The sequence below is a fragment of the Myotis davidii genome, unplaced genomic scaffold, assembly GCF_000327345.1.
Source record: "Myotis davidii unplaced genomic scaffold, ASM32734v1 scaffold540, whole genome shotgun sequence".
Classification (NCBI taxonomy): Eukaryota; Metazoa; Chordata; class Mammalia; order Chiroptera; family Vespertilionidae; genus Myotis; species Myotis davidii.
The window spans coordinates 446,781-458,914 of NW_006292916.1; the positions used below are offsets into that span (position 1 = coordinate 446,781).

General features: G+C 51.6%; 1 protein-coding gene across 1 annotated transcript in view; it reads right to left on the reverse strand.

Moving 5' to 3' along the window:
- SLC22A23 (solute carrier family 22 member 23) overlaps positions 1-12,134 on the reverse strand; it is a gene marked incomplete at its 5' end in the record, with an annotated part of 167,320 nt that overhangs the window by 24,495 nt on the left and 130,691 nt on the right. Inside the window, one exon of the mRNA XM_006766417.2 lies at positions 9,657-9,825. Coding sequence (XP_006766480.1) covers positions 9,657-9,825 — 169 coding nt within the window. The remainder of the gene's footprint in view (positions 1-9,656; positions 9,826-12,134) is intronic.

Consider the following 12,134-nt stretch of genomic DNA (forward strand, 5'->3'; position numbering starts at 1 on the left):
TTCAGAGAGGAAGGGAGAGATAGAAACATCAATGATGAGAGAGAATCATTGATTGGCTGCCTCCTGCACATCCCCATTGGCCTGAGCATGTGCCCCGACAAGGAATCCAACCATGACCTCCTGGTACATAGGTCGACACTCAATCACTGAGCCATGTCGGCCAGGCGGGCGAGCGGGCAAAATAAAACCATTTTTGATGGAGGAAGTGTGTGTGGGCAGAAAAAAGGCTCATAACTGCTGGAATGAATTTTAAAGGGTCTTGTAAAATCATTTCAACAATGCAAGAATAAAAATGGATTCATCCACCTAAATTTTCATTAAGCCTCCATTAGGGGAAGGAGTGAAACATTCCCCAAAGATTTTCAAAGATGTCTTTGTAAACGTTAAGCAATATAAACTAAATAAAAAGAGGACTGGAAGAGAAAGTTCCTCCTGGGTGAGCAGCTTAGCGCTTGCCCGCACATATGTTCTTGGCCGCCCAGGAGTCGCCCTCCACCAGCATGCGGTCCCAGGCTGGGGCCCTGCAGCACCATGGCACTGTGCCCTGAGTCACCCCCTGGTGTCTTCATTCTGGCTCTGGGGTCCCCTGCTGGCCACCTGGCCGTAGAGGCTGTAAGCATTGTGTGGGAGCCCCAGTTTCTCCGTCCGTACTGGACTGTCTCAGTTCCTATTCCAGAGAGTCGATGGGAGGACTAAAGGGCTATAGAAAGTTCTTAGCAGCACCTGACAAAGCAGACTCTGTAGAAATATTAACAATTATGGTTATTCTGGCCAAAATATTTCTGATGATATTTAAAAGAGCCAGTGATATTTGGGACCATTTACATATTGGAATAGTTAGCAATTTCTTTTCTGGATATTATCTAACTGGAGGCCATTTTAAATGTTTTACACTGGCTTTTTCTTGAAATTATTAAAAATTAAAATCCTTTTAGCATCTTTCCCCCTAAGGGTGTGACTGTGCCGCCCCCTCCTCGCGGCACATGCTCCAGTTTCCTCGCTTCAAGGTTTCCCTTCCACCGGGGGCACAGACACCAGGACTTAGGCTCCACAGTTCTGTGGGTGGCTCCGTCTTTCTCTCATTTCCTCGTGATTTCCTGCACCTTCCTTATCTTCTTCTTGCTTTCCCAGATGCTCTCGATGTTCGCGGTGACTGCCAGCAGCACTTTCCTCTTGTCAGAATGAAATTCTAGCGAACCGAGTGTGGTTAATAATTCACCGTCTTCACGCATCCCCACCTGCTGTTCTTTCCCCAGGCGGTTCCTGCGCGGCTGCCTGTGTGAGGCTCCACGCGGGCTCCTCCCTCACAGGGTTCCTGTGAACAGCCGGGGAGGGCGTGAGGGAAAGTGCGGCCAGTGTCCCACTTGGCTGCCTGTGTGAGGACAGGTAAGCAAGGTCACGGCCCATCAGAACACACATGCACATAGGCTTATGTTCTCACAGAGCAGATGAAATGCTTAGATCCAGTGCTGAGATTTTGATGCTCTCGTCCACCAGTCCCGTGAATTTCCATGACATCTGTTGTCTGGATGATCAAGACAACTTTGGCCCTAACCGGTTTGGCTCCATGGATAGAGCATCCGCCTGCGGACTGAAGGGTCCCAGGTTCGATTCTGGTCAAGGGCATGTACGTTGGTTGTGGGCACATACCCAGTAGGGAGTGTGCAGGAGGCAGCTGATTTACGTTTCTCTCTCATAGATATTTCTAACTATCCCCTCCTCTCTGTAAAAATCAATAAAATATATTAAAAGAAAAAAAAAAGACAGCTCTGTGCTCTTTGGAGGAGCTGGCAAGCACCAGGTCCTGCACGGTGTCACCTGGCCCTTCAAGGACACACGTTTCATTTCCCTGCAGAACCAGAAACCGCTGCTCACGGAGGTGTGTGCACAGCCCTCTGAGCTCCGTTCCGCCCCTCAGCAGCACCTGGCTCCCGAGGGTCCCGTCCCCTTATGCAGGACGTCTGGCTTTCTCTTCTGTGATGGGCAGCCTGGCACAGGGCAGCACTCCTTTTTCTAAAAATATTATTTTTAGTTTTTATTTTATTTTTTTAAAAGAGACATCTTTTTAATAAGTCCTCTTAGAATAAAAGCTGTAATTGAAAAAATAAATTTAAAATGTTTCAAAAAATGATACTGAAAATTTAAGATCAAATTTTTTTTTAGTTTTTTTCAACTATAGTCAACATTCAGTATTACTCTGTGTTAACTGCAGGTGGGGGAGAAGTGTTAGGACAGCACTTCTTGAACCGGGGCTGAGTGACATACCCTGGGGGTGGGGGGCGGGTCCTAAACCATAACCTCTGGCCCCACCCCCGACACTGACTTTGTGTTTCTAACAAGTTCCAGGGTAGTGAGGACATTGCTGGTTCAGAGGCGGCACTCTGAGAACCACTGACATCCGAAAACCAATTTTTAATGACTTTCCCACTTTTCTGAGTGCTCTGGGGAAGACTTAAAAGAATATATTTATTTTTATTGATTTCAGAGAGGAAAAGAGAGGGGAGAAGATAGAAACATCAGTGATGAGAGAAAATCATTGATTGGCTGCCTCCTGTATGTCCCCCACTGGGGATCTAGCCCGCAATCCAGGCATGCACCTTGACTGGGAATGGAACCACGACCTCCTGGTTCATGGTGGATGCTCATTCACTGAGCCACACCAGCCAGGCTCTGGGGAGCTTTTGGATGCCCTGTTTCCCCTGCTAAACACCAGAATAACCCACTGCCTACCTGCCCTCCCTAACCCAGGAATATTTTGGTTAATGGAGCCTCACACTTTCCCAGAGATTTGTTGTTGATCTCCGGGAAAGTGTGTCCCTAACAGTTTAAGACCTGTGCATTAGTGTATGTCACAGCGCATCAGCCGCCTTGCCAGGCTGTTCCATGGGGCAGGACAGTGTCCTCCACGTTTATGATGACCCCTGACACCCAGCAAACATTGCTGGAAGAAGGGTGCATGCTCTCGTGTATGGTGAGAGCCCTCAGGGGAGCTTACTGAATGGCATCACAACTGTCCCCGCACATGGAGACACGGACATCCTTGTTTTCACAAAGCATCACGTGTACTCTGCTCCCTAACTTACATTTTAAGGTAGGGTGATGACATGCACTAACGTTTTGGGAAGGTGTCACTAACATCTTTATCATCTCTTCGACTTCCTACTTCCCGTTGTTTCCACCAAAATAACCTTTAGGTAGATAACATGTGGGCAGGCTTCTCACTCCCATGTCACTCTTCAACAGTAAGTTCCACTCGGAAAACTCTGTCACCGCTCCATGTATTACCCTCCTGGTTTCCCACCCTGCAGTTTTCCCAGATGTTCTAGCACAGTGGTCGGCAAACCCATTAGTCAACAGAGCCAAATATCAACAGTACAACGATTGAAATTTCTTTTGAGAGTCAATTTTTTTAAACTTAAACTATATAGGTGGGTACATTGTTATTAATTTAATTAGGGTACTCCTAAGACTTAGGAAGAGCCACATTCAAGGAGACAAAAAGCCAGCCACATGTGGCTCGAGAGCCACAGTTTCCCGACCACGGTTCTAGCACACACCTGGACCCCCAAAGGCAGGCCGCAAGCTGTGTGCTGCCTGAGAGCTCTGCACAGGGAGGTGTGTCACCACGTGACCTGGAGCGGGCTGAGCCACCTGGAAGGGACCTTTTGTACAATCTGTACAATTAGAAGGCAGCTTCCCAGTAGCCTTACCTTCCATTCTATCCTCACCTGCCTATTCCTAGCATATCAAATCCGAGTTTCTCTTAGACTCCCCCTTCCTCTCGCCCCGCCACCCCCCATGCCCAATTTGTTTTTTGGGACCCTGGGAGAATTCCACATTTATCCCCGAAACAGGATTGGTCAGTATGACTTCCTTCTACATTAGCACTGACGTTCTGCCACCCTATCTTCAGTGGTAGTAAATTCCCAAGCAAGATGACTAGATGAGCATTCCTACCTGGCCCCAGTGCCATGAGGTGCCTGGCCCCAGTGCCATTCAAAGGCTGCCTGGGTCTCAGGGACCAACACCCATTTATGGAGTTACCCCCCACCTCTGACAGTGCTTACACTCAGGTAAAAATATTTGCAAGTGCCCTCTCTTCTTCTGTTTGCGCTTCACAATGACATGCCTAGGTTTGACTCTGCAAAGCCTGCGGAAGCACCAACAGCTAAGAAGCACATCCTTCTGTTCTCCTGGGCCACTCAGTCCTGAAAGTCTTCCTTGGCCTACAGCCCTTGGGCAACCACAGCTCGTGGTTCCCGGACCCGGAAGGTAGGAGCATCCATAGGCAGCACGTGCAATGACATCAGTTTCCCATCGTAGCTCCACTTGCTAGGGCGCTGCGTCTCCCCACCTGGGAGAATCCACCTGTGCTCACCACACCCCCTGCCCAAACTTCCATCCAGCCCCAGGCACATCAGTCCTCTGCTGCCACCTCTTTCTGGCTGGCTTCTCCAGCGCCTTGGGCACATCGTTCCAGAGCATTCTGTAACCCTGTAGCTGCTGTAGGGCTACGCATTAATCATGCCTTTTTATTTCCTGTGTTTTTTATGTTTCTGGGAGGGAAATTCCTACATTTAGCAAACAACTAACCTATGAGTGCACCTTTCAAATACAAATCCCGCGATCCAGAGCCCACACCCCCACCACCTCCTCGATGGGGCTCTCGCTTTCTGGCATCATTCCCCTGCCCTAACCACCTAGGGCCAGGTACCAGACAACCAGCGGAGGTCCGGGTGCCCCACAGCCCCCTGAAGTTATTCAAACTAGCCGACAAGAAGCCTGCTCACCTGCCTCACCAGTTCCTTCCCCGAGGAAACCACGGTGAAGGCTCCTGCCCCCTCCTTCCCTCAGCCTCCTGACTGACCCGATGCCTCCTGAGTGGCCCCCGTGATGTGGAGCGCCCCTCCTCTTGGGAACTGAGCAACCACTCAGTGACTTCGCCTCCTGCTCTGTTGGCCTCACCAGATCTGGATGCTAATAAACCCTGTAATTTAATGCAGGCTGTGGTTTCAATCAAGTCTCTGCACTCCTTACAGTGGTTCCCTATTGTCCCCAAGATCAAAACCCGCCTTTTCAAAGCTCCCCCTCAGCCAGTGATCTCATTTCTGTCACCCTTCCAACTGCTCTCAGGACAGGACTTCACGCTCCATTTCCTAGATGGGCCTCCACGTTTCAGGGAGCTCCGGCCCCATCTCAGCAAACCGTCCAAACCGGAGTTACTGCCGTTCCTTATCCCACCCGCCAACGCAGACCCACTGGCCAGCCTCACGAAGCCACTTACAGGGTGTACCTGGGGTCAGACCCCTTCCAGTCACACACCCCCGCCACCCCCAGTGCAGGCACCACACCACCTCTCACGGGCCAGCCAGTGTGGCAGCCCTCTGCCCCTCTCACCCGCCCACGACCACTCGCCACACTGCAGACAGCGACCCCAGAGCATGCGCCAGAGCATATCCCTGACCTGCATAAACCTCCAACGTGTCTTCCTGCTTTTAGAAGAAATCGCTGGGCTTCAGGCCCCAGGTGGTCTGACCCACCTGCGTCTGAGCTTGGCCCCCCACCCCTTTCCCCTCATGTTCCAGGCACACTGGTCTTGCTTCCTCTTCCAGAAAAAACAGTGGAGCCAGCTGTGGCCCTGGCTGCTCCCGTGTGCTGGGAATACATTTCCGTGCAGAACTGTGTGACTTCCTCCTTCTGATCATTTAAGTCTCAGAAAGGAATGTCGCCTCTTCAGAGCGGCCCTTCTGATCACCCTGCTGTCCCTTGCTGTCCCCGGCAGCGTCTCACCTTCCTCGTGTGCTGGTCAGTGAATCCATGCCCTTCGCTTGCTGATGGCTTCCTGGTCAGTGGGCTCCCTCCCACCCCACACGCCCCACTGTAAGGGAGTTTTCACTGAGTGGGGGCCTGCTCGTATGCATGTGCAATATCTAGAACAGCAATTGGTGTGGGGTTGTGGTAACTACTTAATAAGTTAGCTAATTAACTTACCTCTCAGATTGCTCTATTTTCTGGAGTTTCTGGTATGCAAGCTCCCCAATTTATAGTTTTTGGCCCTTGTGATGAGCTCTGTGAATTTTGCCTGTGAGCTTATCCTTGGTGAACATTTCTTTGGAGTGAATCTTGAGTGCCTGGCCCCAGTGGTTCTCCCTGGGGGGTTTCCCTTTGGCCTTGAGGTTCTCAAGAACTCACTGGTTCTTACGGTAACGTCTGAGCCTTGGAATTTAGAACACACAGCATGTGTGGTGCAGACATCGAGGCTCCAGTTTCTATGGATGAACTCTTCCACCCTCAGCCCCAGGCCATCAGCCAGCTTCGGAGTTAGGTCTCTTGGTGGGATGAACTCTTCCACCCTCAGCTCTGTTTTCACCAACAGTTCTGACCCCTGGTTTCATTTAAGGGCCCGATTCTAAGAGATACGGACCTTAGATCTCAGCTCCAGCCCCCTGTGCAGGTGCTGAAGCCCAAGCTCCTTTTTCCGGTTCAGATGCCCTGCAGCTGCCTGGTCAGTCCTGCTCCAATGCTCTGCTTGGTCTGGGCCCAGGGAACTCCTGGGGCTTGCATGGAGCTCAGCGCTGTGTAACACTTTGGCTAATGTGTATCTTATTCAGCATCTGAGTGTGTTTGGAGGGTCCCTGTCAGCTTAGCCCACAATTGGAACCAGAAGATCCCTCCAACCCCGGTCCACCTCTTTGTTGTTACCCAGGACCCTGGTTGTGGCGACTTGTGTCATACAGTTTGGTTTATGACCCTTGTTCATGCACAGCTCTTAGAGTCACTGCAAAGCACCAAGTGCACTGCTGGGCCCCTGGGCGCACAAAATAAATACCTGCTCATTAAAGGAAAGCAAGTGACTTTCAATATTTTGTCACCAATAGCTGGTCCTGGGACTGGTGCTGCAGCTCACCACCTCCCCCAGCAGCCCACTTCATCCTGTCAGACCAGAGCCTGGGGAGCCACGGCTTCCCGCTGCAGCGGATGGGAGGCGGGAGGGAATCAGAAATGACAAAAAAGGAGAGGCAGTGCAGTGGCCTTTAAAAGCCAATGACTGTTACGGAGGCTTTCGATCTGCTAGGTGAAATGGAATACGTCTCTCACTTCTGGTGTCTTTTACCTGCCCGGTACTCCCAGGCTGCCACACATGCTAAGAGGTGATATAATCATCGTAACAACAGAAGCTAATATTAGTGAGCACCTGCTGTAGGCCAGACGTGTGCCAAGCACCTTAAATAATAATATAAATAAAAAATAATGCCGATTACGATCACAGCCGTTAACATGTGTGAGCAGAGCAGGTTGATCCAGACAGCGGTGCCAGAGCAGTAACTACACAGTGCCAGTGCATCGGGACATCCATCCATCTGTCTGTCCACACACACATTTTACTTGTCAGAGTACTCTGGATACCCTTTCCACTGTAGAGTTTTGTTTCAAAGAATTTTTCTTAGGTTTGATAATGTTCGTAAGTAAATGAATGCCTTACCTTGCCTGTCATTAACCCTGACGCATTTTAAACTTAAATGAACAAGAATAAGACAAATAACGCCCCCTCCCCAGCCCTTTCCCACGTGGGCCAGGATCCCAGGCCCGTTCCAGGAAACCCTTCTCTGCCATTTCTCCCCATCAGGTGCCCTCCTACCTGGGACAGGTGGGAGCAGAACCAGGGCTGAGACTCAGAGCCTGGAGGTAATGGAGACACCCTGTCTGCCCTCACAGGAGTGTGGGTCTCCAAAAGGCCTGGTCCTACCCGGCCCAACAACCCCCAGGGGCCAGCAGACAGCACTTCTGCCCTTAGGTGCTGTGGAGGCCAGGAAGTGAGAGGAGGGAGGCGGAGGATGCCAGACCACACGGAAGATGCTCTAGGGCAACGGGGATCCTCTCCCAAGACAAGTGGATGGCAGTTGAGGGAAGGTGGGAGATAGCACAAGTGCTGGGTTTCAGGGCCAGCTGGGCGCCTCAGTTTTGTCATCTTCTGGGGGGGGGTGTGTGTGTGTATAGGAAGACTGAATGGTCTACTCTTTGTGTAGTGCTAGCATGTGCGTCTGGCATAGAGCAGACACTATATAAACATTTGTTAAATAAATAAATGCCCCAAAGTACAAAACAAGCCCAGCCCGGCCCCGGGCGCAGGGAGGAACAGGAAGGGTTTCCTCTGACTGATTAAGGGAAGAGCTGCCCACTGCTTCCTGCTCTGGGGAAACCATTTCATTCTCTGCCTCTTACTTTTTAAATATTTTCATTGATTTTTAGAGAGAGAGGAAGAGAGAGGGAGAGAGAAACATCGATCGGCGGCCTTCTGCACATCCCCTACTGGGGATCCAGCAACCCAGGCATGTGTCCTGACCAGGAATCAAACCGGCAACCCTTTGGTGCACGGGAGGACACTCCAACCAACTGAGCCAACACTGGCCAGGGCCATCCTGCTGGAGGGAGCAGGATTTGAAACCTGTGTGGTTCCTGCGGGAGGACCTCAGGTCTAGAAGCCTGGCAGAGGCACTGGTGACAGGAGCGCAGTGTGGCCGCTGCGCGATGGGGCCCTCTCCAGCAGATGGCCTTTGGGCTCCTCGCTGCTGCTGAGGCTCTTATGACGGAGTGAGCAAGGGCAGGGCTCTAGAGGAAAACGCGCCTCGCTCACCGATTTTTATCTGCTGGGGGTGACAACCTGGGGGGTGGCCCTGGCAAAGTGAAAAGGCAGGGGCTTTCTTCTCCTCCCTGGCACCTTTGAAAAAAGGAAGCCCCAGTAGTGCCTTCTCCGCTCTGTGAACAAAGCTGAGACACAACGGACTGACTTCTTGCCGGACATCTGGTTGCCACTGGTGACGAGGGAATAGAAATAGCACAGTATTATAATCTATGGGACAGTACCCTGTACTTGTGGGGAAGCAAGAGTGTTGGCATGGGGGGTTGGGGTGGGACGGAAGGTAAAGAAAGAGAAGGGTTATTTATAAAAAGGTCAGGACACTCCTTTTCCCCCTAACAACTGTCTAAGAGTGGTGGTTTCCAATCTCAGCTACACGTTAATCCCCTGGGAGTTTTAAAAATCTAGTTGCCCAGGTCATAGCTTAAAACCAGTGTGCTTAGCAGTTTATTTTTCCTAAAGTCAGCAAGCCCAAAACTCAAAGCTTAGAAGCTGAAAAGGTACACGTGGCCCTAAAATTCCTCCTGAACGTGTCAGAGCAGGGTGAGCAGATCCCCCCACAGGACCACACAGCAGCTGTTCCAGCTCTGTGGGCCACACAAGCCTGGGCTGCAGCTGCTGGGTGGCGACCGAGGGCCTGGCATGTGCCCCTCTGTAGTCCAGAAGAGACCAGGTGGCTTTGCTGAATTTCCTTGAACATCTCCCTATTGCTCCTCCCAACCCAAGGATCCCCCCTTCGCAAATCCATTCATGAAAATCACATCGGAATAACCTAGCGAATAGGTGTGACACCAGACTGAGAAGAGCACGTGGTCAGAGCTGGTAAAAGTCTCTGACATTTAAAAAATAAATAAAATAAAATAAAAAAGAGAGAGCAACATTCCCTCACAACACACACGCTGACACAAGGGGGAGATTGGGGATAGTGGGTCTCAGCCCTATGCTTCCGCTGTGTCTCCTGGGGTGGGCGCGGCCTTCCCGTGCGGGCAGCTGCATGGGCAGCCTGCGGGATACTCACGACCAGTACAGCAGCATGAGCAGGAAGGGGCAGATGATGAGCGCCTGCAGCACCTGCCAGTCCCGGCACAGCGCCGCCAGCCCGGGCATGAGGAGCTGCCCCGCCATGGCCACGAAGCTCGCCACCATGGTGATCATGAACCGTTTTCCAGGGGGACACAGCTCTATTCCTGGAACACAGAAAGGACAAGAGAGACATGAGTATCCTGCCCCTGGCCTCGGGGAGCCACCGGGGCACCGGGGCCAGTGCACTTCTTAACCAACCAAGAACTGTCAAATCGGGGTTATTTGCTGGTCATCTGAGAGCCCTATACAGTAAGTCAAGACCCTCATTTTTACAGCTAGACGAGCTGAGGATCAGACGGGAAAGGGAGCGAGATCATTGCTCAAGGTCACAGAGCAAGTCAGTGGCAAAAGAACATTATAATTCAGAGCTGCCTAGTCCAGAAGCTAGCAAACACTGCAAGGGGGCAGTGTTTGCATAGCACATTATTCCCACTTCTGCTCTCTGGAGGCCACTGCGTGTCTTGTAGAGTGGACTCTGTCGTGCCCGCCTGTCGCCACTCTTCCCTCTACCAGGCTGTATTAGGGCACCCTCTCATTCTCTGCACAGGGCAACCAGGAGCACCATCTGCTCACGCCCACCCACCTGCACGTCCTTCCTTTTGAACAAGACGAAACCCAAACAGTATAGCTGACTTGGATCTTGTGATGTTCTCATGGGAAGCTTCTCCTCCCGACGGGGGCTCTCTGCCCACTGTGACCTGGGTGTGATGCTTCCCTCTCTCTGGTCCTATCAGGTAGATACCAGGGTGGGGGTGGGGGTGGGGGTGTCTGCTTGATCTTCACAGCTCCAAACAACACCAGTGTCTGCCTCCACTAAATGTCTACTGGATGGAAGCACACCATGGTCCCTCCTGTTGGCAGGAATCTAGGCTCTCAATGTGACCCGGAGCCAAAGATGGTCCCCAACTTAGACGGCAGTGCCCAGCTGCCAACCAGCAGAGACCCGCTACGTGAGCTCCTGAAACAGAGGTAAGTCCTCAACACTGCAGTGGACAGCAGGGTTCACGTACTTTAGAACACACACGTTCGTTTGCTCTTCTTCTCCCTAAAGCTGGCTTGCCTTTTTTTTTTTAACTGTAGGTAAAATGAACCTTTTTTTTTTTTTTTAAAAAAAAAGACTCTCAGGAGAAAGTACTTTTCATGCATCTGTGTCTAGACACTGATTGTAGGTCAGTTGCCACAGCCCATCGCCCACTTTCTGACTGTCTAGAGGCCAGAGCAGAGGTGGGGGTTGCAAGGCAGTGAAGGAGAACAGATTAAAGGGGAGAACAGACAAACTACACTTGCAGGACAGAATCAGCCCCACCAAGGAGAGGGCATCATGCCAGCCAATGCCTGCACCGGCTCATAGGGGAGAAATAATAACTTGATCAGAATTTCCATCCCCGCTCCGCACAAACAGGCATCATGATCCCAGCTATCGTGAGCGAGAGAAACTTGACCTCCAGAGAAGAACGTCTAAAGAACTTTGTTTCCATTTAATTAAGAAAACAGGATTAAACAGCCGTCTCCTGGCCACCGGCTGTGATGATGCTCTTCTCTACGCACAGGCCAGGCTCACTTCAAAGATGACCTCCCAGGGGGCTCAGGCAGGCACGTGGGGTCTGGCATCTCTGCTCTTAAACATAGTAAAGCAACCAGAATCTTTTTAGAAAAGACTACCAGCTGCAGGTTCTAGCTTTCACTTGCTCAGCCCGAGCGGTGGATTTGCTATGGAAATCCGAAATGGGCTTTGGGCGGGGTGTGTTCAGCGTCTTTGGCGCAGCACAGGCTCGTATCAAATGAGGAAATTTAGCACCTGCCTACTCAGGTGACCTTTAAACAAAGTCACAGAGATACATGATGCCAAAGCAGCAGCACGGCTTCACGTGGGCGGCGCACGAAGCGAGTGCAACGGGCATGCCTTTCTCCTTAGTTTTGTGAGACCCGAGTAGGAAAATATCTGCAACTCCAGTTCCGCCCCACAGGCCCCCTGAGGGGATGTCCAGTCCCACACACTAACCACACCATGCACCATCACACTAGCATCACCGGCAGCCTTCTAAACCGGGGCTAGGTTGGTAGATGATGAAGGAAAGTTGCCCCGTGTGGGCCAATGATTCCAGTCTGACTTCTCACTCTCCCCTCCCTGCAAATGGGACGCCGTGCCCGGGGCACCTGTTAGTGTTACTGTAGATATGAGTTCATGGCCAGTGTTTCCTCTGTGGGCTTCTCTTGTTCTTCTCCCATGAGTGGTCTGAGCAATCCTCTAACTCCTTGCTACTTGGACCTGAAGCATCAGCAGCTCCTGGGAGTGTGTTAGAGGTGCGCGCTCAGGCCCCACCCACACCCAAGAATCAGCACCTGCAGGTTAACAAGGTCCCCAGATCTCTACCCAGGAGCAATGTTCTTGCCCCCCCCCCCCCCCCCCCCC